The 23,639-nt window shown below is 45.3% G+C and overlaps 1 protein-coding gene across 2 annotated transcripts in view; it reads right to left on the minus strand.

Moving 5' to 3' along the window:
* Positions 1 to 15,393: 15,393 nt before the first annotated feature.
* BCAT1 (branched chain amino acid transaminase 1) overlaps positions 15,394 to 23,639 on the minus strand; it is a 70,334-nt gene continuing 62,088 nt past the window's right edge. For both annotated transcript variants that reach the window (XM_081210375.1, XM_081210374.1), the window contains 2 exons: positions 22,418 to 22,492; positions 15,394 to 20,517 (listed from right to left, as the gene is read on the minus strand). In XM_081210375.1, coding sequence (XP_081066501.1) covers positions 20,476 to 20,517; positions 22,418 to 22,492 — 117 coding nt within the window. In that variant the 3' untranslated portion in view covers positions 15,394 to 20,475. The remainder of the gene's footprint in view (positions 20,518 to 22,417; positions 22,493 to 23,639) is intronic.

Raw genomic sequence — 23,639 nt, forward strand, 5'->3', positions numbered from 1 at the left:
TACTGTGTACGAGGCTCTGAAGATTGCTGGTGGAAATATTTTGTGTTTACCTTTCAACAGCCTATATATGGAGCAAAAGGGCTTGACTAAAGGCCTTCTCTTCTCCCCTGTATAATGGCATTTTTTGTGCCCGCTGTCCTGAATGCCTGGTGTGTGTAAGATTTCATAGAGAGCTTATGCCCTACCGTATTCTCAGAGCGAAAGCATGGCTGTCTTAGAGCAACACCTTCTGGAGGTGGAATGGTACTAAAAGCAGCTGCACCGAGGTACTTAGCAGGCTTTGTCTCAGAGAAAAGGAGGGCCAAATTTACCCCACATTCCAGACTGCAACATTATGTTGCAGATCCCATTTCGTCAGACAGGTTCTGCAAAATGGGTCCTTCGCTTCCTACATCACTTCCCATTTCTCTCTGTGTGTGTCTAAATAACATTTGCATTTAAAGAGGTGCAAAGATCTGGAGTTTGATCCATCAGGAAGGCCACTTGAGACGTTCCGAAAGCCACAGAAGGGCTCCTGACAGCTGCTCAGTTCAATGCTTGGGCACTTAACCAGCCAGAGAAGGTGGTGGAAGGCCAGGCAACAGCAGCTGTGGCCCTGCTCCCTGCATGCGTGTCATTTCTAGAGGAAACAAATTGTGGTTGATAAGTTCATTTCTACGGCGTGAGCTTAAATCATGTAGCGATAAGCTTTACATAGTGACATCCCTTTTCACAGCGCCAAGAAGTATGGAGAGGGTATCTCTGCACATCTTTAGTCATAGCTATGGCCTTCCATAGGGACGCGAGTGGTGCTGTGGGTTAAACCACAGAGCCTAGGACTTGCCGATCAGAAGGTCGGCGGTTCGAATCCCCGCGACGGGGTGAGCTCCCGTTGCTCGGTCCCTGCTCCTGCCAACCTAGCAGTTTGAAAGCACGTCAAACTGCAAGTAGATAAATAGGTACCGCTCTGGCGGGAAGGTAAACGGCGTTTCCGTGCACTGCTCTGGTTCGCCAGAAGCGGCTTAGTCATGCTGGCCACATGACCCGGAAGCTGTACGCCGGCTCCCTTGGCCAATAAAGCGAGATGAGTGCCGCAACCCCAGAGTCGGCCACGACTGGACCAAATGGTCAGGGGTCCTTTATGGCCTTCCATAAACATATATGTGCATATGAAATTGCCACGTATATTGGAACAACTCCCGTATGAGCAAAGGTTAGAACAACCTTCTTAGTTTCTAGAAATGGCTGTTCAGGGAGAAGTGGCATGACAGGCATGTATAAAATTATACTGAGTGAGGAGAAAGCAGATCGGGGAAAACTTTTCTCCCCCTCTCTTAATACCAGGGTCACCTAGTGAAGTCGAGGGGTATAGCAGACAAAGCACTTAGGCACACAGTGCACAGCTAAACTTTGGGATTCATTCTTCTGTGAGGTGTAAAACCCTAATTAAATGTTAGCTCTGCACCCCCTCCCCAATTGCTTTGGGGCTGGATTTGGGACTGTGCATAGCTCTACCTATTACTGTCTCCAAGCAGTGGGTCTCCATCATGACAACTTCCATCTCGGTAGCGTTACAGCCCTAATAAATTTAAGGTTAGCAACCGGTGGTACCCCAAGATACACAATTCGCTCCCCAGAAAGGTGTGCCTGGCACCTTCATTTCACAGCTTTTGACACATGCCAAAGGCATGCCAATTTGCCCTGGCATATGACACCTGATGTGTATGACTCCCAATTCTTAGAGTAGCTTAACCATCAGTCAGAGGCAGTTTTAGGGCAGTGTGACCAGTTTGGCTTCACTGGGTGCCATGCTGCAGTGGGCGCAAATGGTGAGAGACACCAAATTTTAGTGCAGTGGTACCTTGGTTTACAGGGACACGGGCGGCGCTGTGGGTTAAACCACAGAGCCTAGGACTTGCCAATCAGAAGGTCAGCGGTTCTAATCCCTGCAACGGGGTGAGCTCCTGCCAACCTGGTCCTGCCAACCTAGCAGTTCGAAAGCACGTCAAAGTGCAAGTAGATAAATAGGTACCGCTCTGGCGGGAAGGTAAACGGAATTTCCGTGCGCTGCTCTGGTTCGCCAGAAGTGGCTTAGTCATGCTGGCCACATGACCTGGAAGCTGTACGCCGGCTCCCTCGGCCGATAAACCAAGATAAGCGCCGCAACCCCAGAGTCGGCCATGACTGGGCCTAATGGTCAGGGGTCCCTTTACCTTTACCTTGGTTTACAACCATAATCTGTTCCAGAGGTCAATTTGTAAACCGAAACAGGTTGAAACCCAAGGCACGCTTTTGCCAATGGGGCCTCCAAAAAAAATTTGTTTGGAATAATAATAAAAAAGATTGTAATAATAAAAAAAAAGGGTTACAAACCGGGACACGCACTTTCGGGTTTGACGAAATGTATGCAAACCAAGACGTATGCAAACCAAGGTACCACTCTATTTGGTTCTTGCTCTTTTCCTTCTCTTTTTGCTTGCCTAGAGACCATCTAAAGTTGCCACTGCAGCCGTTTTTGAACAACAGTTTGTAATACCCAGACTCCGTTTTCTGGGGCTGGCTTTTGCTTTTACAAGACTCACCGTGTGTTTGTACAGCAAACTCCTCCAGCTGGTTGAAATGACTTGCTTTTACTGAGGCTCTCTCTTGATCAGCCCTCCTCTATTGCTGGACCAACAAGAAACCCGTATTTATTGGCCCCCACATCATAATAATAATAATCCCAATGACCTGCTAGCAGTGGAAACGTGGGAGCTAAGCGCCATCTACTGTTTCGTTACTGAAACAGCTGCCAGTGGTTTGTGATCGTAACAGGGAGCTATTCACCCTCCCAGGCTAAGACTGGCCACGCAGGTTGGGGCTGATGGGAGTTGTAGTTCAATGCGCCTCACTAACTTAATGGGACTTACTTCTGGATATATGTGCATTTGTATGCTGAAAGGAAAAGACAGTGTCAGTGGAAATCAAGTGAGGCTTGCCTTGTGTTGACAGGAGACTAGGATTTGTTGTCATTGCAGTCCAGTTAGTATCTAAGACTCTCAACAACTTGGGATCAGTTTACCCATGATGAGCGAAAGATCCCTGCATTGCAGGGGATTGGATGAGATGATCCTTGTGGTCCTTTGCAACGCCATGATTCTATGATTCTACCTAAGAGATCACCTTCCCCCGTACACACCAACTCAACCCCTTCAAACTGCAGAACTGGTACTGTTGCAGGTGCCACACAATAGCTGCTCCACCTCAATCTTTCAGTATGGCAGCACTATGGAACTCCCTGCCTATTGATTTCAGGCAGGCTCATTCACTGTACTCTTTATGGCACCTGTGGCAAGCATCTTTGTTTAGACAAGCCTGCTCAGATGTTTAGAACTCTAATGCAAGTTGTCATCTGTGTTTAGTTTCTTTGGAGTGGAATGAGGGCATGGGCCAGACCCCCTGTGCTAAAACTATTGTTTTAACAGGGGGTTGAGTTTTAACTCAGGTGGGTCTTGTTTCGGGGGGGGGGTGAGTTTGTTTAAAATTGTTTTTAATTGTTATATGTTAATTTGGATTTTTGTATTTGTGGGCTGGGGGATTGGTTATGAGCTTTTGTTGGAGAGTGCATTTTTTCTTTAACAATTAACAATACCTATGTATACGAAAACTGTTTTAACTATTTTTATTATGTATTTTGTGCTTTCATATTGTGTCTTTGTGTTGTGAACTGTCCTGAGACTTATGGGTATAGGACAGTATGCAAATTTAATAATACTAATACCTTATGGTTGATTTTGATATATATTTTTTGAACATTTTAAATTACCACGGGGCAGGTAAGGGTAGAAGCTTAAAGCTCCCATTGTTCCTTAAATCTAGCAAGATACCTCTTCCCAGGGATATCTGGGAATTATAGTTCCATGAGGGGAATAGGGCTGTCAAGGGTCCAAAAGCATAAATCAAATATTTGACCTTAGCACTGTGGAACTAGCAAAAGACTCATGGGCAAGCAATGCAGCCAAGAGCTCTTTTCTGGGAGCCCACGGTACCTTGGAAGTTGAACGTAATCCGTCCTGGAAGGACGTTTGACTTCCAAAACTTTTGATTTCCAAGGCGCGGCTTCTGATTGGCTCTTGCAATTGGAAAAGCCAATCAGAAGCTGCTTGTCTCCAACGCCGGATGTTCGGCTTCTGAAAAGCTTTCGAAAACCGGAACACTTACTTCGTTCGGGAGCCAAAACCTTTGGCAATGGAGACGATAGAAAACCGAGGTTTGACTGTATTCACACATTTGCAGTGTCAAAGTTTGGATTTGTGTACTGTAATATGAAAACCAGGCCAATATGTCACTTGAAAGGGAAAGGGAAAATTTGCCAGGGCGAGTTTATATCTGTGGTAAAGAGCCACAAGTCATTGTGCCCACAGATATCTGTGTGGCTGCCATCCGATTGCTGTGGACAAGGCAAGCTTACAGTACGAGCAAGATGATTCAAGATCAGGAACTTTGGTATTTCTTCTGCAGCTCAAGTACAGGAAGTCAGATTAACCTACAGAAACTGGAGCAAGCACAGGCTACAAAGCTGAGTATAATGTGCCCTGATTGGACAAAGTTTTTGGGAGAAATCCCTTAGGAAGGGGGATTACAAAATGGGAACGAATTCTTCAAGTCCCTCTTTGACTCCTTTCCCCCCATCAGTTAAACTATATTTTTCTTTCTCAGTGTTTTTAGTTCTTAATTTGATTGTGTCTCATTTCTGTTGCTGCTCTTAGTTTAGCTATTGCAATGCTTTCAACATTTTTTTGCAGTTTTTTATTTTTAAAGGGGGCAGGGGGCGGGAAATAATCTCACATTACAGCTCTTAATTCTTCTTTAATGGGCACAACCCAGCAAACAGTAGCAACTAAAGGTGAAACGGAATGCAAAGTGGAAACTCCATGATTTGCTAACAGGAACTGAGAGGATGTAAGTCAGGGAAACAGAAAGGTGGATAGCGTTAAGCCCATATTTTAAACAAAGAAAAAGATAGCACTTTGGCCTCATCCAACTGACACCAATGGAATGGGTCTTAATTCCACCGTTTTCAACAGCATGTGCAGCCCGGTCCTATGCATTTTTACCTGTAAGAAAATCCTGCTGTGCTCAGTGGTGCTCACTACCAAGCAGGTGAGCATAATCCTTGACTCTGACTTTTTTAAAAAAATAGCTGGCTTTGCAATTTGCAATGAGACCCCCTATTTCCTATCAATTTACCCTTCCTCCAATTCAAAGATGAAGAGAAGTCCAAGTGGAACCCTATTTAAAGGTAAAGGGACCCCTGACCATTAGGTCCAGTCGTGACCAGAGCAGTGCACAGAAATGCTGTTAAATGCCGTTTACCTTCCCGCTGGAGTGGTACCTATTTATCTACTTGCACTTTGACGTGCTTTCGAACTGCTATGCTGGCAGGAGCAGGGACCAAGCAATGGGAGCTCACCCCATTGCGGGGATTCGAACCGCCGACCTTCTGATCGGCAAGTCCTAGGCTCTGTGGTTTAATCCACAGTGCCACCCGCGTCCCGACAGGAACCCTATTTAGCTAGGTACAATAAGTTCACAATATGTTGTTGGCACTACAGCTCCCATCATCCTTGAGTCCAGCAACACCTGGAGTGTCACAGGCTCCCCATCACTGATATAAGATAGCGGTCCACACCTTTTAGTGTAAGCTGTTCCCTGGGACCTGTCCAAGGTTCTGAAGGGTCTCTCTTGGGTTGCTTTCACTTTCCAAACTTGGATACTTGTAAGAACCTATGAAGAATCCTGCTGTTTCAGAGCAAAGGCCCGCCTAGTTAAGCATCCTGTTTTCACAGTGGCCGACCAGATGATTACGAGAAGCCCACAAGGACACCCTTCCTTCTATGGTGGAGGTAGAACATAACCGTTGTTGCTGTCAACCACTGATAGCCTTCTTGTCCATGAATGTATCTAATCCTCTTTTAAAGCCATCCAGGTTGTGTGGAATACCTTTTGTGGAATTCCATACCTTGATTTGTGTGAAGACATACTTTCCTTTCTCCATCCTGAACCTTCCAACATTCAGCTTCAGTAGATGACCCTACATTCTAGTATCATGAGAGAGGACTTTTCTCTAGCCACCCACCACAATGCAACTTCTTCATCTTTTCTCTGAACTACTGCTTGGAGGAATTGAAGTAAGTGTTGTCCTGAGGCCATATGTGGAATTAACACGGCAGCTCCAATGGGACGTTTGGGAAGCTTTTAAATGGTGACATGATAATTTAAAAATAATATTATTTATACATCACCCTTCTGGCTGGGCTACCCCAGCCACTCAGGTCGGCTTCCATATAACACTGGTCCTGAAACGCCTATATTGGCTCCCAGTACATTTCCGAGCACAATTCAAAGTGTTGGTGCTGATGCCTAAACGGCCTCAGTCCAGTATACCTGAAGGAGCGTCTCCACCCCCATTATTCAGCCCGGACACTGAGGTCCAGCTCCGAGGGCCTTCTGGCGGTTCCCTCACTGTGAGATGTGAAGCTACAGGGAACCAGGCAGAGGGCCTTCTTGGTAGTGGTGCCTGCCCTGTGGAACGCCCTCCCACCAGATGTCAAGGAAATAAACAACTATCTGATTTTAGAAGACATCTGAAGGCAGCCCTGCTTAGGGATGTTTTTAATGCTTGATGTTTTATTGTGTTTTTAATATTCTGTTGGGAGCCACCCAGTGGCTGGGGAAACCCAGCTAGATGGACAGGGTATGTATGTATGTATGCATAAATATTATTATTATTATTATTATTATTATTATTATTATTATTATTATTATTATTATTATTCCAACACAAAAGTGCCTGGTACTGGTACTCATGGGAGAAGGGGCACCTATATAGGACTGGCTCACTGGACATTCCATTGCTGAGGACTCCCTCTACCCTGGAACCACCTCTGCTAGCACTTAATTCTCTTGCATAAATTGGGAGCTGTTAATTTCTGTTTACCACTGTGTAGCTGCTTAGAGTCACAAGGCTCTGTTTACATTCCAGAGACATTCCAGGCTATTGGAAGTCTCACGGGAGACGGATGTGACGTTAGTGGTTTCCTGTTCCTTTGTTCAGTTGCTCTCTGCCTTTGATAGAGAGAGGATGTGTTTTCCGTCTGCGTAGTTAGGAAATAAAACTCTTTAGCCATGTAGCCATAAATCTCATCACTTCCCTGAGGCTGGAATCTCTGCTGAATGGGAATGTGCCTGAGGCCTCATCAAAGGCTCAGGTCGTTAATTATCGTCGGAGGCGATTCCGAAGGACTTGGCCGGAGGAAAATGAGCTTTATCAGCTTGGCCGAGCGGAGATCCTGACAGGAACATAGGAAGCTGCCTCACATCACTGATCCATCTAGCTCTGTATCATCTACACTGACTGGCAGTAGCTCTCCAGGGTCCCAGACAGGAGACATTCCCAGTTCTATCTGGAGATGCTGGGAATGGAACTTGGGATCTTCCGTACAGTATATACCTTCTGTATATGCAAAGCAGCTGATCTGCGGCCTTCCCCTTGCTGGGCCTTGGTGTAGGGTTTCATATGCTGAAAAGTGCTTTTAGAAAGTATTAATATACTACAATAATACACCGTAAATAACAAGCACATATTCTGCAATATTAAGGTCACGCCAAGCCACAAAACAGGTGTCCGTTAAACTGCTTTATTGGAGAGAGAACAACGCTGCATAATTACAGATATTATTTGGAAAGTGCAAGCAGCACTGTGTGTTTCTGTTGCCAGCGAAACACAATTATTACAGCTTTTTTAGACGTACAAATATAAAAGGATTTCTCTCCGTGCCAGATGGTTTGTGCGCAATGACCCTGTTAGGAATATTTAATTGTACTTCTCCAAAACTTTTAAAAAGAAGAATGAGGTAGAGTTTCCTTTCCTTTACCCAACCATTTCTCTCAACCATCTGCTTATCTGCTTCTTTGTGGTTCTTATAGGTTTCGTTTCTTTGTAAAAACACTCTGTTAACTTAAACATTTATAAAAGCAGGGACCTTTCGAAAGAGCTGGGTTCCTCTGTCGGCTTTTCTTCTTCGGGATGCCAAGAATGTCTCTGTTGCACTGGCAAGCGGAAGGAACGAAATGAACACTTCTCAAAAACTTTGGGGATTTGTGGCATTGGTAGTCCATTGTTTCATCTCTGATGCAGCAGGAAATAAGGGCTGTGTGGTACCCAAATCACTCTAGATGAAGGTGGACAACCTGTGGCCTGAAGGGAAGGGCTGTATCTCAGTGGTAGAGCATCAATTCCTGGCATCTTCAGGTAGGTTCAATCCCTGGCATCTACAGGTAGGGCTGGGAGAGCATTGTCTGAAATCCTGCATGGCTACTTCCCATCAGTGTAGACAACATTGACCCAGATGGATCAATGGCAAGTTCTGAAGTTCCTAAGTTGACACAGGTGGCAAGGGAAGGAGGTAACAGAGAGAAGGAGAGAGTTGGAGGGTCCTTTACCACTCTAGGTTCTGACCACTAACTCTGGCCTTCACCCATCCCTGGCTCCAGCTATGTACCACCAGCATGCGTCCCTCAACAGAAACACCCCTTTCCCCTTTAAAACTGAATAGAATTCCTCATTATGTCCAAACTTGAGGGAACTATGGTTAGTTCAAGCAAGCCAATCAGAAAACATGGTTAACAACCCTGGCTTGCTCACTACCCAGCTTTTAAGATGAACCAGAATTTCCCCCATGTGGATGGAAGAAGGAACTCTGGTTATTTTAAAGTGGAAGTAGATGCTTCTGATCACAACCACCCAGAAGAGATAGCAGGGGTCGTCCTAAGCCTGGGGCTTCTGAATGTAGCATTAAAACCATGGTTTACAGGGCAGGTGCTAGGTGGAGATCACATGTATAAGATCCCAAGTTGGATCCCTGGCATCTCTGAGTAGGGCTGGCCAAGACCACACCTGAAACCTTGGAGATCGCAGGATTCAGGGCAGACAATATCAAGTCAATGTCCTACGTTATATCTGGACCAGCTGTGTGCAGCTGCTGCCCTCCGGCATAATCTTAAGGTAGGGATAGCCAACATGATGCCATCCAGATGTTGTGGACTACAACTCCCATCAGCCCCCATCAACATGGCCAATGGTCAGAGTTGATGGGCATTGGTGGTCCACAACATCTGGAAAGCACCACATTGGGATGCTCCTGTCTGCCTGATGTTGTTCTGTACTAATTTGTTGGACCCAAATCTCAAGAAGAAGAAGAATAGAAAGAAGAACAGAGCAAGGAGAAAGGACACACACAAACCAAACTGGAATTGATCATCATTGTTTAAATTCCCACCACTTGCAAATCACGCACACACGTGAGAGGGCTGAATCACATTTGATCAACCCAATTAAACATTAAATAATTGCAACCAATTATGCAAATATCACACAACAATATTAATTTGTTGATTCCTTCTTTGAACAGCCCCAAACGTTTCTAATGTTAGCCTATCTTATGTGTTAAACGACCAATTAGCACAACCATAACTAAGCGATGAAGAATGGGTAATTGCCTAGTTATGATGTACCATCCCCCTTGCTATGTTAATCCACCACAATTAAACAAATAGTGCACAAGGGAAGAAAAGACGCACAGATGTTCTTTTACAATCCATTATTAGCTTGGGGAATTGTGTAGCTTCTGCCTAAGCAGGAAGACGGAGTAGGAACGCGGGACAATGGGGCCTAGTATCTCAGCGTTGTCATTTATGTGTAAATAGATTTATTTGAGGAATTAGTATCTGAAAACCCAATGCACTTCAAGCTATAGAAGAGTGCTGAGAAGAAGAAGTGGGAAGGATGGCATTGGCTCAGTTAGTGGTGCGTCTACTTTTCATGCAGAAGGTCCCAGGTTTAATCCCCGTCATCGCCAGGTAGGACTAGGAGAGAACCCCTTTCCTGAAACCCTGGAGAGATTCTGCCCATCTGTGCAACCTTGAGCTAGATAGAGCTGTCTGACATGCTACAAGGCCACTTTCTATGTTTCTAATGGTCTCCAGAAATTCACCAGGTTACTTGTGGAGTATAATAATAATAATAAAAATAATTTATAATTTGCTCATCTGGCTGGGTTTCCCCAGCCACCATCTGATGGGAGGGCGTTCCACAGGGCAGGTGCCACTACCAAGAAGGTCCTCTGCTTGGTTCCCTGTAATTTGGCTTCTCGCAGTGAGGGAACAGCCAGAAGGCCCTCAGTGTCCGGGATGAACGATGGGCGTGCTCCTTCAGGTATACTGGGCCGAGGCCATTTAGGGCTTTAAAGGTCAGCACCAAGACTTTAATTGTGCTCGGAAACGTACTGGGAGCCAATGTATGAAAACTGGGGGAGGGGGCATTTTGCTGAATGTTCTCCACATGAGGAATAGCATTTTTCAAGAGTTCGGAAGAAGCTCAGAGATCAAAATAGAGAATCGTTTGCTGAGAAATGTCAGTCCACTTAAGGGTGAATGAAACCCTCCTCTCAGTCCATATTGGTGGATGAACGAAACCATGGAAGAAGACTAGGGGGAGCGGTGCAAGCCCACTGTTCCCTTCAGCAATATTAAAATAATAACTAAACTCTCTTAGTATTGCATCTTCAGCTGCCACCCCCTCCTCCCAATGGTGATGTATTGCCAAATATCCACTAGCAAAGGAAGGCTTGAAATTCTCCGAACAGTTCAGGGCAAACTGAAAAGGAGAAAACTGGCAAAAACGTGTCAGAAAATTATTTCCTGAGAAATTTCAAATCAGCCCTGCTAATGCATTTCCTCCCCATGAAAGGCCCATACCAGTGTGGTAGTGCTCACCTGACTTTTATGGACCACCGGTGTGAGGTTCACGGCATGTAATGCCTTGAAAGAAAATATTATAAAAATGATTTACAGGTGGTACATGACCCCAGTCAAGCTTGCAAAAACATATCATTTGCCAGATAATAAGTGTTGGAAATGTAAAGAGACTGAAGGAACATTCTTTCACCTTTGGTGGACGTGCCCAAGGGTTAAGACCTTCTGGGAAATGATCTATAATGAGTTGAAAAAGGTATTTAAGTATACCTTCCCTAAGAAACCAGAGGCCTTCCTTCTGGGCATTGTCGGCCAGAGGGTGTTAAAGAAAGACCGAACCTTTTTTATGTACGCAACAGCAGCAGCAAGAATACTTATTGCAAAATATTGGAAGACTCAAGATTTGCCCACTCTGGAAGAATGGCAGACGCAACTGATAGACTACATGGAATTGGCAGAAATGACTGGCAGAATCCGAGATCTGGGAGAAGAGACAGTGGAAAAGGACTGGAAAAAGTTTAAAGACTATCTACAAAAATATTGTAAGCTGTATGAATGTTAAGAAGATGCAGGTTTGAAAACAACATGGCACCAGTAACTTAATTGTAAGAAATTTGAGAATAAGTGATGTTTAAAAACAAAGATAAAAACTGGATATATTATGTCTAAATTAATTATTTAAGTATTTGATTAAAACATTTAATGTTGGAGATATAATACGTGAAAACTATAAAATAAGAGTCGAAATACGGTGATAACTTGCTGACTATAATTTTTTAATTGGGAATGCATAAAAGGGAGACGTGAGGAAGTCCGAAAGGTTATAGAAATATGATTTCTGGACATTTGATTCTGTTGTTTGATTTTTCTGTTTTCTTTTTTTCTGTTTATTGTTTGTATTGTATTTTTTGTGTTTGATGATTTATTGTTAAAAATCTTAATAAATATCTTTATATATATAAAAAAAAACAGTGTGGTAGTGCTCACCTGACTTTCTGCCAACTCAGTCACTGCTGCTGACTGGGAGGCAGAGGGAGGAGGTTGGTGAAGTGCGAAGGCAATCCAGCTCTCCTGCTGATGCGTTTGCACCATGCAGCCTTTCCTGCCACTGAGATTCCATCTCCTTCCCAGTAAAAACAGTGACTCACCTGTGTCAGGAGGTCACACACGCACCATTGCTCCAATACACCATCCACTACTGACCATAACTCAGCAAGAGAGCATACTTTCCATGTTGAATGCTTCCTGTTCAATCCTTGGCAATTCCAATGAAGAGGAGTGCAGGTTGCAAAATTGTGTGAGACCTCTGGTTAAGACCTTGCAGAGCTGCTTCCAATCTGGGGAGATAGCACTCAGCCGGTCTGCCTGGACCCTTCTCAGCTTGCATGAAGGGACAACTTGGATACCCAAAAGAATTGCAGGACCCTGCATTGATCCCCACGCAAGTTGCAATACTGGACGATCAGAGTTCTAAACCCCAAAGCATAGCTGTCAACGTTTCCCTTTTTTAAAGGGAAATCCCCTTATTCTGAATAGGATTCCTTGCAAGAAAAGGGAAAAGTTGACAGCTATGCCCCAAAGTGATCTGACACATATAGGTTCCCTGCTTCATATGATACTAGTGGAGAGTGAGTGGTGCTACCTGGGAATTTTTAGAAACCAAAAAGATGCATTTTTTAAAATGGATAGTGTAATTGGCAAGTTTGAACCTGTCACACCAAAAATCAGGTGAAGTCACACAAAAGCCACATTTTGGTCCACTATCTTGATTCAAAATGGCACCCAGCACCCAATCAATAATCAATGAAGGCTGCCACCCAATCTTGGGAACCCTTGTACTGACTTTGGTGGCAATATGTTAACAGGTGACCCAACCTATGCTGAAAAATGGGCAAAGTTATGTGACAGTCATATTCCGTTCCAGCATCTTGAGTCAAAATGGCACCCGGTGTGCAAAGATTGACAAAGGCTGCCACCTCCACCTTGGGAAACCTCATGATGAGTTTGGCAACAATATCCTGAGAGATGAACAAACTTATGGCAAAAAAATGGGAGTAGTGCCAGACTAGGACCCAAAATAAAGGTAAAGGGATCCTGACCATTAGGGCCAGTTGTGACCAACTCTGGGGTTGCGGCGCTCATCTTGCTTTATAGGCTGAGGGAGCCGGCGTACAGCTTCCGGGTCATGTGGCCAGCATGACTAAGCCACTTCTGGCAAACCAGAGCAGCGCACAGAAACGCCGTTTACCTTCCTGCCAGAGCAGTACCTATTTATCTACTTGCACTCTGATGTGCTTTCGAGCTGCTAGGCTGGCAGGAGCAGGGACCGAGCAACGGGAGCTCACCCCGTCGCAGGGATTCAAAGCACCGACCTTCTGATCGGCAAGTCCTAGGCTCTGTGGTTTAACCCACAGTGCCACCTGCATCCCTTAGGACCCAAAATACCAGGGTTCAAATCCCCACTAAGTAAAGAAGCTTGCAGGACGACATTGAGCCAGTCACACACATTCAGCCTACCTTGAAGGGTTGATAAGAGGATAAACTGGAAGGGTAGAACCAAGTATGAGACTCTGAGCTCCTTAGAAGAAAGGCAGCGCTAAATGGAATGAATGCATTATTATCCCTGGAAAATAGTTTGATATAATTCAAGACAATTGGATTCCAGTTATACTAATCTCCTGCCTTACAAAGATCTTGTGCATCTTTCTGCTGTGACTCATGTGACAAATTTGTTTTCTTTTATTGTTCGTGCTTTCGTGGAAACACTGAAAATACAGACAAGAGAAGGTATAGCTTTTGTTTTATTTTTTTTATAGGATTGTCACGCAATATCAAAATACTCTGCTGGTTTGAGTGTGATCTGATAAACCTCTTTTACATTGAAGAAAAAACCATTTAAAAACCAGGACCCTTCATCAATCACAGTCTAGAAAAACAACAACGGAAAACCTCGTACAGATTTTTTAAAAAACCGATTAACACAGATGATTCCAAGATATTCTAAACACTCCTGTAGCTACAAGGCTAAGACACAGCAGTGCACTCTGGTTAGACGCTGTGGGCAAGAGAGCAAAGAGGTCAGTATCGCACGTGTATGCACACAAATCTTCAGGAGCATGTTCAGCAGTTTCCCTGTGTGGGTACGTCAACTGCTTGTTTTTAAGAGTAGCTTGGGAAAGCTGAAGAGGCAACAGACGAGAGGCCTTGGGTGCATGCCTGAGAATTGTGTCTAATGTCCTGGTTATGTTCAATACAGAGCTGTTATACTAGACAAATAGCTGTGTTATCTTAGCGATAACTGAGCAAAACTAGCTTTTAGTGGGTATAAAGGCTGCGTCTGATGACAGACACAGGTTTCCCTTGAGAGCTTCTCTTGCAAAGCTTCCCTGCGAGTTTATTAGTGTTGTCCTCAATGAAAATGCACATTATTATATATTTAATAACAATATAATGTAGCGAACACATAACAGACTTTGAGTCTTTTCTCCATATATTTTGATTTTCAAAAACCTGCATGCAGTGAAGATGGACGATGCAGATTATTAAATGAATTGTTCTATATTTCTTTAGTGTAGCTGGAATACTGACTGATATGACATGCTTTTTTAAAAAATACCCCTTCCCCTCCTAGTGAATATCTATTTATGACAATATATTGTATTAATTTATAAGCTTAGGGGTTGGGGAGGAAAAAAAGAGAGAAAATCCACATTACAGTTACAACTATTATGGATCTTTAGATTCAAATGTAGTTCTCAAGGAGTAGTTCTGGGCCGTTCAATGCTATGTCTCTGCTTTTCAGTAGTAAGAATTTTATCTGATTAGCCATAGGCCATAAGGCAGATAAAAGAAGCTGAGAGTTAAGCCACAAATTTGGCTCTCTATTTGTATTAAATACAGAACCACGCATGGTAATGTGATTTTCCTTGTTTAACTGCAAAAAGCACACAAACTCATTTGATGTAACAACATTCTTCCTGTGGCTAAACTCAGGACAGATTTTTTTTCCAAATAAGATCTTTATACAGAGGACCCTGGGTGACGCAGTGAACAATGTCCTCTACAGCTATTCTACAAAATGCACAGAAACATTCTTCTAACGTTAATTTCTTATTGGGGGCCATTCTGAAAGGCAGAGGACATAACACTGAACCTGCAAGCCATCATCCAGGATAAGCTATTCTATTTCCCATCTTCCTCTGGCTTTCCATCCCCTGACTTGGGGGGGAGAGAAGGGGATGGAAAGCCAGAGGAAGATGGGAAATAGAATAGCTTCCCACCCCACCCCCAGGTTTTCCATCTTTCTGCAACCCTTGGGAGATCTCTTAAGCCTGCTGATACCGCCTCTCTTGAGCTCGGCTGGCGCCATTTTGGCAACATACGTTAAAGGCACTCGCCTCTGAACTCTGGAAATAAAAAGGTGAGGATAAAGCAAAATTCTGAAACAACGAAGGGGGAAAAAAACTTCTGACAACAAGCACAACCCCACTATATGAAAGGGTGCAACAACAAAGCATTAAGGTAATTCAAGGCACTCCATAATTGTTTTAAAAGAAGTAGATAGGGAGGAGCAATGAACAGAAACCAAAGATGATGTATCATGAGATTAGTTCATTGTGCTTGCTTCTAACTACAGGTGCTGTGCAAAGCCCACTGGGAGGCAGGAGGCAATGAAATGCAAGGCTAATCTCTCCCCCTGCCACTTCTGTGGAATGTGTTAAGTGGCCCAACTCTGAGCCACATTTTCATCAAAAGTCTAGTATAACAGGAGTGCACTGAAGGTGTCTTCCGCCTTCCTACCAGGTAACAATTCACCCTCTTCATAAACCTCCCCTGTTTGGTACTTCTTTTATTTCGATTTCATATTATTACAGCAGTTTACACTATTCCTTCAGTCACCCTCGGAGGAGAGCTGGATAAAGAAACAATTGCATCTAACACACATTTTATCAACATCAGTGTGGTGCTCCGCAACCATTCTGGCAAAAATCAATTGTTTCTGTCTCCTGTGAACCTGAGATTGGCTCGTTTATTTAATCTCTTCTGGACACAGATTCATACCAGCGTAGCTAAACCACTGTCTCTCAGGATAAGAGCAGCCCTTCCTCCTTCCCACAAAGTAGCCAACTTCCTTTGCCTTCCAAAGTATTTTAAGTGGGCATGTCTCCTATATACTCGCCAGAAGCAGCTAATGTGATGGGATGGAACTGCAACGCTAGCTTCTGGGCAGAGGAGTCCCTGGTGCTTATCAGGAGAGAGGGGTGAGGTGGCCAGGAAGCCAGGCCTCACAAGAAAGCCAAGCTACACCAGCTGGTAAATACTTGGGAGAAAGTCTCCAAAATCCAACTGGGACGAGCCATTCGAAGCACTCACGAACCAGTAAGCAAGAGTTCACAATTCTTGTTCAAGAGGGCTTCTTAATACTGGCAAAATCCCAGGTTTGCATGACTGGCTCACCTCAGGTAAACAGCATTTCCTTCAGGCTCGCATCCCAAGTAGAGCATTTTGTAAGCGTGGTGGATTTTTGTGAGAGAACGCATCTTGGGCTGGAGCTACACATTCAATGGTACACAGTGGGAGTGTGTGTCTCTGGGGGCACGAACCACCACATTACCCTTGCAAAGCAGCAGAGACGATGACCCAGAAGACAGCAATGGGCAATGACTGTTGCTTCCAGCCCCTTGCAATCCCATCTCCTCTTGCCAGCTGCTTTCCCCCAGAAAAGCAGTCCAGGGAGAAGAGACTGCAGAGGAAGAATAGTGCTTGAGCAAAGGGTTAAGCCCCCGAATCTCGTCCGCATCTTCTCCACTGCAAATTACCGTATTTTTCGCTCTATAAGACGCACCACACCACAAGACGCACCTAGTTTTTGGAGGAGGAAAACAAGAAGAAAAAAATTCTGAATCTCAGAAGCCAGAAAAGCAAGAGGGATTGCTGTGCAGTGAAAGCAGCAATCCCTCTTGCTGTTCTGGCTTCTGGGATAGCTGCCCAGCCTGCATTCGCTCCATAAGACCTACATACATTTCCTCTTACTTTTTAGGAGGGAAAAAGTGAGTCTTATAGAGCAAAAAATACGGTACTTCCCGTCCTGCCACTTTGCAGGGGAATATGCAGCGTCAACGAGGGTTCTCAGATCCCACTTCTGCCCAATATGTGAAACGGCAGAGTTTTGGTCTTGGTTAGCGAGGCTGAATGCGGACATGCTCTTCTCTAGTCAAAAGGCACTCTACAGTTATGATAGTGGCCTTGTTCAAGTTATTCCTCTGCTCAACATCGAAATTCCTGGTGCGCCCCATCAAATGCTGCGGCCATTGGTCAAACGAGAGAGGAACTGGGGAACCCTCCACCCCAGTGGCTAGGAATACTTGGAATAAAACCGAACAATGATCAGAGCACAATACACACTCGGGTGTCAAGAAGAAGAAACATCTATGTGCTACATCTACCACAGATGGCACAATAGCTTGTGCTTAACATGTGTCTTTTAAAGAGAACACGGTCTGGCACTATCAACTTCAACTGGTCTTCAATAAAGTGGCTTTTAAAAAGACCCAAAAACCTTGCAGATAGAAAAACAGATAGGAAAAAAAACCCTCTCCAGAAATAGGTAGTCCCTTGCTCACCAACGTAGAGCAAAGTCAAACAAAATATTTTGTTCTCTGTTTGAGTGGCCCTGAGCCTCCCTGGGTTTGCACTTTTGCAGGGAAAGGTGCAAACTTATCACCACAGATACAATAGGACACTTTTACTTTAATTGAGATGCCAGGGGGTCAGAGAGTCCCACTGCAGTCATGGGAATAGCAGCTCACTGTTACCTAGGAGTTGTAACTAGCAGCTGAACAACCTAATCCACTTATGGGATTTTACTTACAAACTGATTTAAACTTCTTTTAAAAGCACTTGGTATAGCGCTGCTCAGAGCGTATCACTTCAGGCTGCAAGCCCTGAATACTCCCTGGCATTTTAAAAAAGAACAACTCTTGGACATAAAGCTAGCATGTCAGGGAGAAGTCTGCGCTAGAACTCTTCTCACTTTTGGGTGGTGCTAGACTGTTCAAGTAACTGCTGACACTGGGTGGGATTTAAGCAAGCCGTCTCCCTGCCACCACCTGTATTCCAAAGTGGTGCAGTCCAGGAAATACTGTGTCCTGTGCTTTTGCTGAATGTTTTAGGCGGTGATAAGACCAGAAAGGGGAGAGATACAGGGCATATTTCTAGGTGTTTATCAAATCAGCAGTTAGAGGTAGGCTCTGTTAAAAAAGTGGCAGAGTTTAAAAGTTTTCCAAAATTTCACCCTTACCCTTTATAGGAAAATATACATATACATATATATATATACTTATTAGGCTGCAGTCCTATGTACACTTACCAGGTATAGGATTGCAGAGTTTAGTTTCCAAAGCACTGCATTAGTGCAATAGTTCTCTGTACTATTTTATTGGCTATCTTACCTGCACCATTCAATTGCTGCCCTGTGAAACTATGCTAATGTTAGCTCAACAGATAACCGGACGGCAAAATTTGAGCACCCCTAACACTGTAATAAGTAACCGATTTGGCAAGAGATGTCTTAAAGCTAACTCAGGTGAGAAAGGAGGGGGGAAATCTCATTTTTCAGATGGAAAATTCATTGTGGGGTGCAGGAAAAAAAGGAACCAAAGCTATTAGGGGCACCTCTAAGAGGCAGTTTGCTGCAGACTCGGTGCTGCTAGCAACATGATTTCATCCTCACTGTCTCATATTGTTTTCCCGTTTAATCCTCACTGAAAGTTTGCATGGGAAATCTGCATGGGAAAAGCCCAATGAAAACGGTAAATGCGCATTGCGTTTGGATCAGGGTGAGCGGTGAAATGGAAGGGCGTTTTAATGAGGATGTCATTGTGTGGAGGTTGCACAAAGCTTGCATCACTGAGTCCGCCATGCACATTCCACATTTCGGTGGAAGCATCCGAATTTCAGAGCTGTGAACATGCGGACAGTACTGGAGAGATGCAGGAGAAGGAGAAGCGGAGAGGGGTGTAAAATGAGAGGAAGGGGTGGTGCAAAAGCAGAAGGTGAACAATTTCTCTTTCAGTCTCCTGCATCTCCCAGCTCTAAAAGGCCCGCTAGATGTTAGAGATGATGGCAGCATGGTCTCGATCAGGATGGTCAGAAAGCAGACGGGGATCTACAAGTGTTTCTGTCTCCCAATTGTTCTAAGAGAGGCAGGAACCAAATGGCTTTGCATTCTAAACTAGAATCCCCGACCTGTGGTAGATCAGATTTGGCTCATGGGGTACAGAAGATGGTGAGCTGCTGAGCCACCATTGTGCATCTGCCCCTACGTTGCAATGACCTCTGGTCAGTGGACCTTGCGGTTCAAGTTTGGAGACTTTCCAACATCTCAGGATGCTTGAGACAGCATCGTGTTGGCTCTTCCAGTTTACTAAGGCTGTAGTCAGATGAGCAGCTTCCCTCTTCAACTTGTCTGGCCTTGGCAGTGTTACAGGTGAGGAGGGGAGCCAGATGGTGGAATGAATTATGGGACTCCGCAGCCACTTGCTTCCAGGGACGAGCTGTTGCAGAAACTACACAGAACTGGAACGCCCAAAGGGATTTTAATGTCTGTTGGGCTGTGTGATAGCCACATTATCTGGTAACTGGCTCAAAATTGTAATGGATAGGGAAGCTATTCCGCAGTGGAACCTTGCTCCACCCAACAGTTTAGTTCCACACAATACTTCACAGAGATGGCCCAAGACATTTTGCTGCCTGAGGTGAAGGGCAAGATCCTGCCCGCCTTCCCTTGCAGACAAACTGTCAGCTGAATGTGACTTCCCTACTAGTAAGGAAACTGCACACAGAGACAACAGGCTAGCTTAGCAGGCACAGCTCTGCCCTCTTTGCCAGCACCTGCAGCTTGAGGCAGCTGCCTCAAGGCGCCTAACAGTAGGGCCGGTGTCGATGACTGTGGAAATCACTTTCAGTGAGGGAGAAAAAAAGAGGTCATCTGAATCCACCCAAGGTATGGTGTCACTGGGCACCAAAGGAAAATCTGATCCTATTCCTTCTTAGAAGGATCCACAGCTATGAGGCATGGCTTTGGTGACCAACACAAAGAAGTAGGAAACATACTAAAGGAGATCCCACTGAGTCCAGGGGAAATGTTTCACAACACCCCACCCCCCAAATGAAGGCAATATACATCTCTATCTTGAAGATCAATGTTGTGATCTTCCAAGGCTGGAAACAAAGAGAAGACTCCAGAGACAACAAAGGGTTTCTCTGAGTAATTTGGCAATTGGGTTGCATGGAACAGCCTAGTCTGTGCTTTAGAAGTTAAGTAAAGTTGTATTTGGCTTGCACTGAAGAGCAGTTGAAGAACATTTTTGCTTTAAAAACACACCTGTCGACTGTACCAGGGACACAAGCGAAACAAAGCAAACCGTTGGGGGGGGGGAGTGTCTATTGCTTACACTAGCACCTCTACCAGAAGACAGGTTTCTACTCTAGAGCAAAAAATCACAGTAGAAAAATCAAAAACGGTTTGTGTTCACACTCCCTGTCACGTGGAAATAATCACCCTCCCAGCCCAGGGACAAAGTGATAAACACACAGACTACTCTACACGGAGCTACGGTAAAACTGGTCATCGCTCAGGTGGTACTTCAGCCTGCCTTGTGATGTGGACCGAAGGTCTGGGCCTTCGCCGCTCTTCCCCGCTCACGACACGATGACGGCCCACTCGCTGTCTTCCCTTCCGTACTGAAACAGAAGCAAGGAGAGTTATAAGCATCAGCACGGCACAAGGGTTAAGTAGAGAGGGTCCCCAAACAGCAGGAAAACCACAGCCAATGGGACACATCAGTAGCGTTAAGAGGCAACGAAGGCAATTAATACAACATGATTCAACAATGGCACATAAGGAACACGTGAAACAGACTCATGTTAAGCACACAGAACAGATTCACAGCGCGGCCAAGCTCCTAACAACCACCACTACTAAATAGACCGAAAATGCAAAAAATAATAATTGTGGAACCGAATCTAAGAATAACGTATGGTAGAGTTGTTGAGCAGATCTCTGGATTTTATCTCATTTTGTTGCTTCATGGGAGAAATAGCAACGCGGAAATGATGGTTGGTAGTTGATCGTAACCCTCTGGGCTGCTTACGTGCCTCTTTTAAAAACCACTACCACCACACAGGGTAGCGCTGTGGGTTAAACCACAGAGCCGAGGACTTGCCGATCAGAAGGTCGGCGGTTCGAATCCCAGCAAAGGGGTGAGCTCCCATTGCTCGGTCCCTGCTCCTGCCAACCTAGCAGTTTGAAAGCACATCAGCGTGCAAGTAGATAAATAGGTACCACTCCGGCGGCAAGGTAAACGGCGTTTCCGTGCGCTGCTCTTGTTTGCCAGAAGCGGCTTAGTCATGCTGCCCACATGACCCGGAAGCTGTACGCCGGGTCCCTCGGCCTATAAAGCAAGATGAGCGCCACAACCCCAGAGTCGGTCATGACTGGACCTAATGGTCAGGGGTCCCTTTACCTTTACTTTACCACCACACAAAGTTGTGTGATGCGAATGGTCAAGAGGAACTTAACCAGGAGAACTTGTCCAAATGGAGTTTGTTCTTCCACAGAAGCTCTTGACACAGAAGTCAAAGTTAAGACGCAGAATGGGGATGCTGCTCGTATAGCCAGGCTCAAATACCCACCAGTGCATGGCTTGTATCCTGGAAACTGACATTAGATGATCTTAAAACTCTGGGCATGGGTGGCTGTTGAAGGCGTTCGGGGTGGCGGCGATTGTAGAAGCTCTCTGCCAGCCAGCTTGTTGCCTGGTTGAGCTCAGGGAGGAAAATACCACCCCTCCAAATAAAAAATTGTGTTGGCAAGCACCAGGCGCTTAGAACACTGTTTGGGTTTTTGCTTGCATGTTCACTATCATGTTTAAATATGGCCCTAATCTTGAAACAGAGACAAGGAACCTATCCCCCCCCCCCAGGTTGTTAAGACTCCAGCTCCAAACAGCCCCAGTGGACAGTGATCACAGCAGGAAGTGACCTCTCCAGAACATGGAAGGACTCTTTTCTTATTTATTTTTTGGCTGAGATCTCCTGGGTGATACAGATGCCATTAGGCAGTTGAATGCGTCTGCATACTCCGTCTGTTTCCCTCCCAGCGGCCCACCCCTTCTGCACAGTCCCGGGCACTGACAACCCATGCTACGTCACTGACCTCAAAAGACCATACCATTTCAGAAAAGGGGTGGGGGGGGCAGAGGGCGAGGAGAGAACACTTTGTTTGAAAGAATGTTTATATCAAAATCTTTCTGCACACGGAGAGCTGTCACTCCCCGTGCAAGGAAAGCTATCGCGTCAGGAAAGAGACCTCCTGCCATGCCATCTCTCTCACATGGTAGTTTTCCACATGCGGATGATGAATGAGCCCTTAAAACGAAGAATCTTCCCAAATACACATTCTGAGATGGTGTATTTGTGCAAGAAGACTGCACCACGTTGCAAACAGCATATCTGAATCCGCTCCATGGATATTGCTGGACCTAACTTCCACATTATTGCAACTGGGATGTTAGACATGAAAGGAACTACTCAGCCATCCCTCCCTTCCATTGTTGATGTAGAAAATAAACGCGACTCTTACTTGGATATCACTCAGCTGGTTCAAGAAACGAGTAGCTAGTTGAGGTCCGTTTTCCATGGTTGGAATGTGCAAATGCTAAAGGGGGAAGAGAGACTTGTGAGTAGACGCTGGCTGTAGTAGGTATGAGTTACTTGTGCATAAACTGGTGCCTCTCTAGGCTAATTTGCCTTGTTAAACCTTTCTGACTGCGCAGCCCCTTCTCATCGTGGCTGCCTCAGTCACTGGCAGAATCCGTCAGTGGGCGTTTCTTGAACCTCTTCCAACATAAAAGTTGTTTGACACCCAGTCTCCTCCTCCTCTCACTGCGCGGGAGTCTTCTGCGCAGGTAAGGCGTGGGTAGCGGAGGACCTGTGCTCTCCTCACTGATGTCCAGTGAAGAATCCTGGAGCCCTCTCTCTGATTCCCCCATCAGCCCCCCTCTATCCCTGGTGTTGCGCTGAATTGCTTCCCCCTCTACTGGGCTGTTTCTCCCCCTGTTGCTGGGTCCTTCACCCGCATCTTCAGAGAGCCTCCCCTTCGCCCCTCGCTCTGATGTCAGTTCCCTGACACTGGCCGACACATGCATGTGATCCGTCCTCTCCTGCTGATATAAGGGGGAGGGTGTAGCTGGGGGAGGCACAGAGAGGCTCAACGTATGACTGGCAGCAGTTGGCTTTGAAGGCAGGAGGACTCTGTAGGAGTGTGTACCAAACACACAAACCATCCCTGAAGAGGGAACCGATTGCAAGGCACGTGGGGAATTCATTGGTAAGAGGCGGGAAGTTAACTCCATAAACAAGAGGACATAATTGTGAGAGGTTTTGCAACTAAAAGAGGATGGATAGTGCCAAGGTTGCAGGTTCGATCCCCTGCATATTCTTGCATTGCAGGGAGTTGGACGAGAAGATCCTCAAGGTCCCTTCCAACTCTATGACTCTATGTTCTAAAATCAGAAAACCAAGACAAAACCAAGACCGTCCGGGATGAAGGCAGGAAACGGACTGGGGTTTAGGACAACTAAGCCATGCCTGTCACAAATTCTTTGCAGCGCTTTAGCAGAAATGCTCAGAGTTCCAGGTTCTTCAGTGCAGTACAGTGGTACCTCGGGTTACATACACTTCAGGTTACAGACTCCGCTAACCCAGAAAGAGTACCTCGGGTTAAGAACTTTGCTTCAGGATGAGAACAGCGTGAGGCCCCATTAGCTAAAGTGGTGCTTCAGGTTAAGAACAGTTTCAGGTTA

Source organism: Podarcis bocagei (assembly GCF_964188305.1).
Source record: "Podarcis bocagei genome assembly, chromosome: 10".
NCBI classification, from domain to species: Eukaryota; Metazoa; Chordata; class Lepidosauria; order Squamata; family Lacertidae; genus Podarcis; species Podarcis bocagei.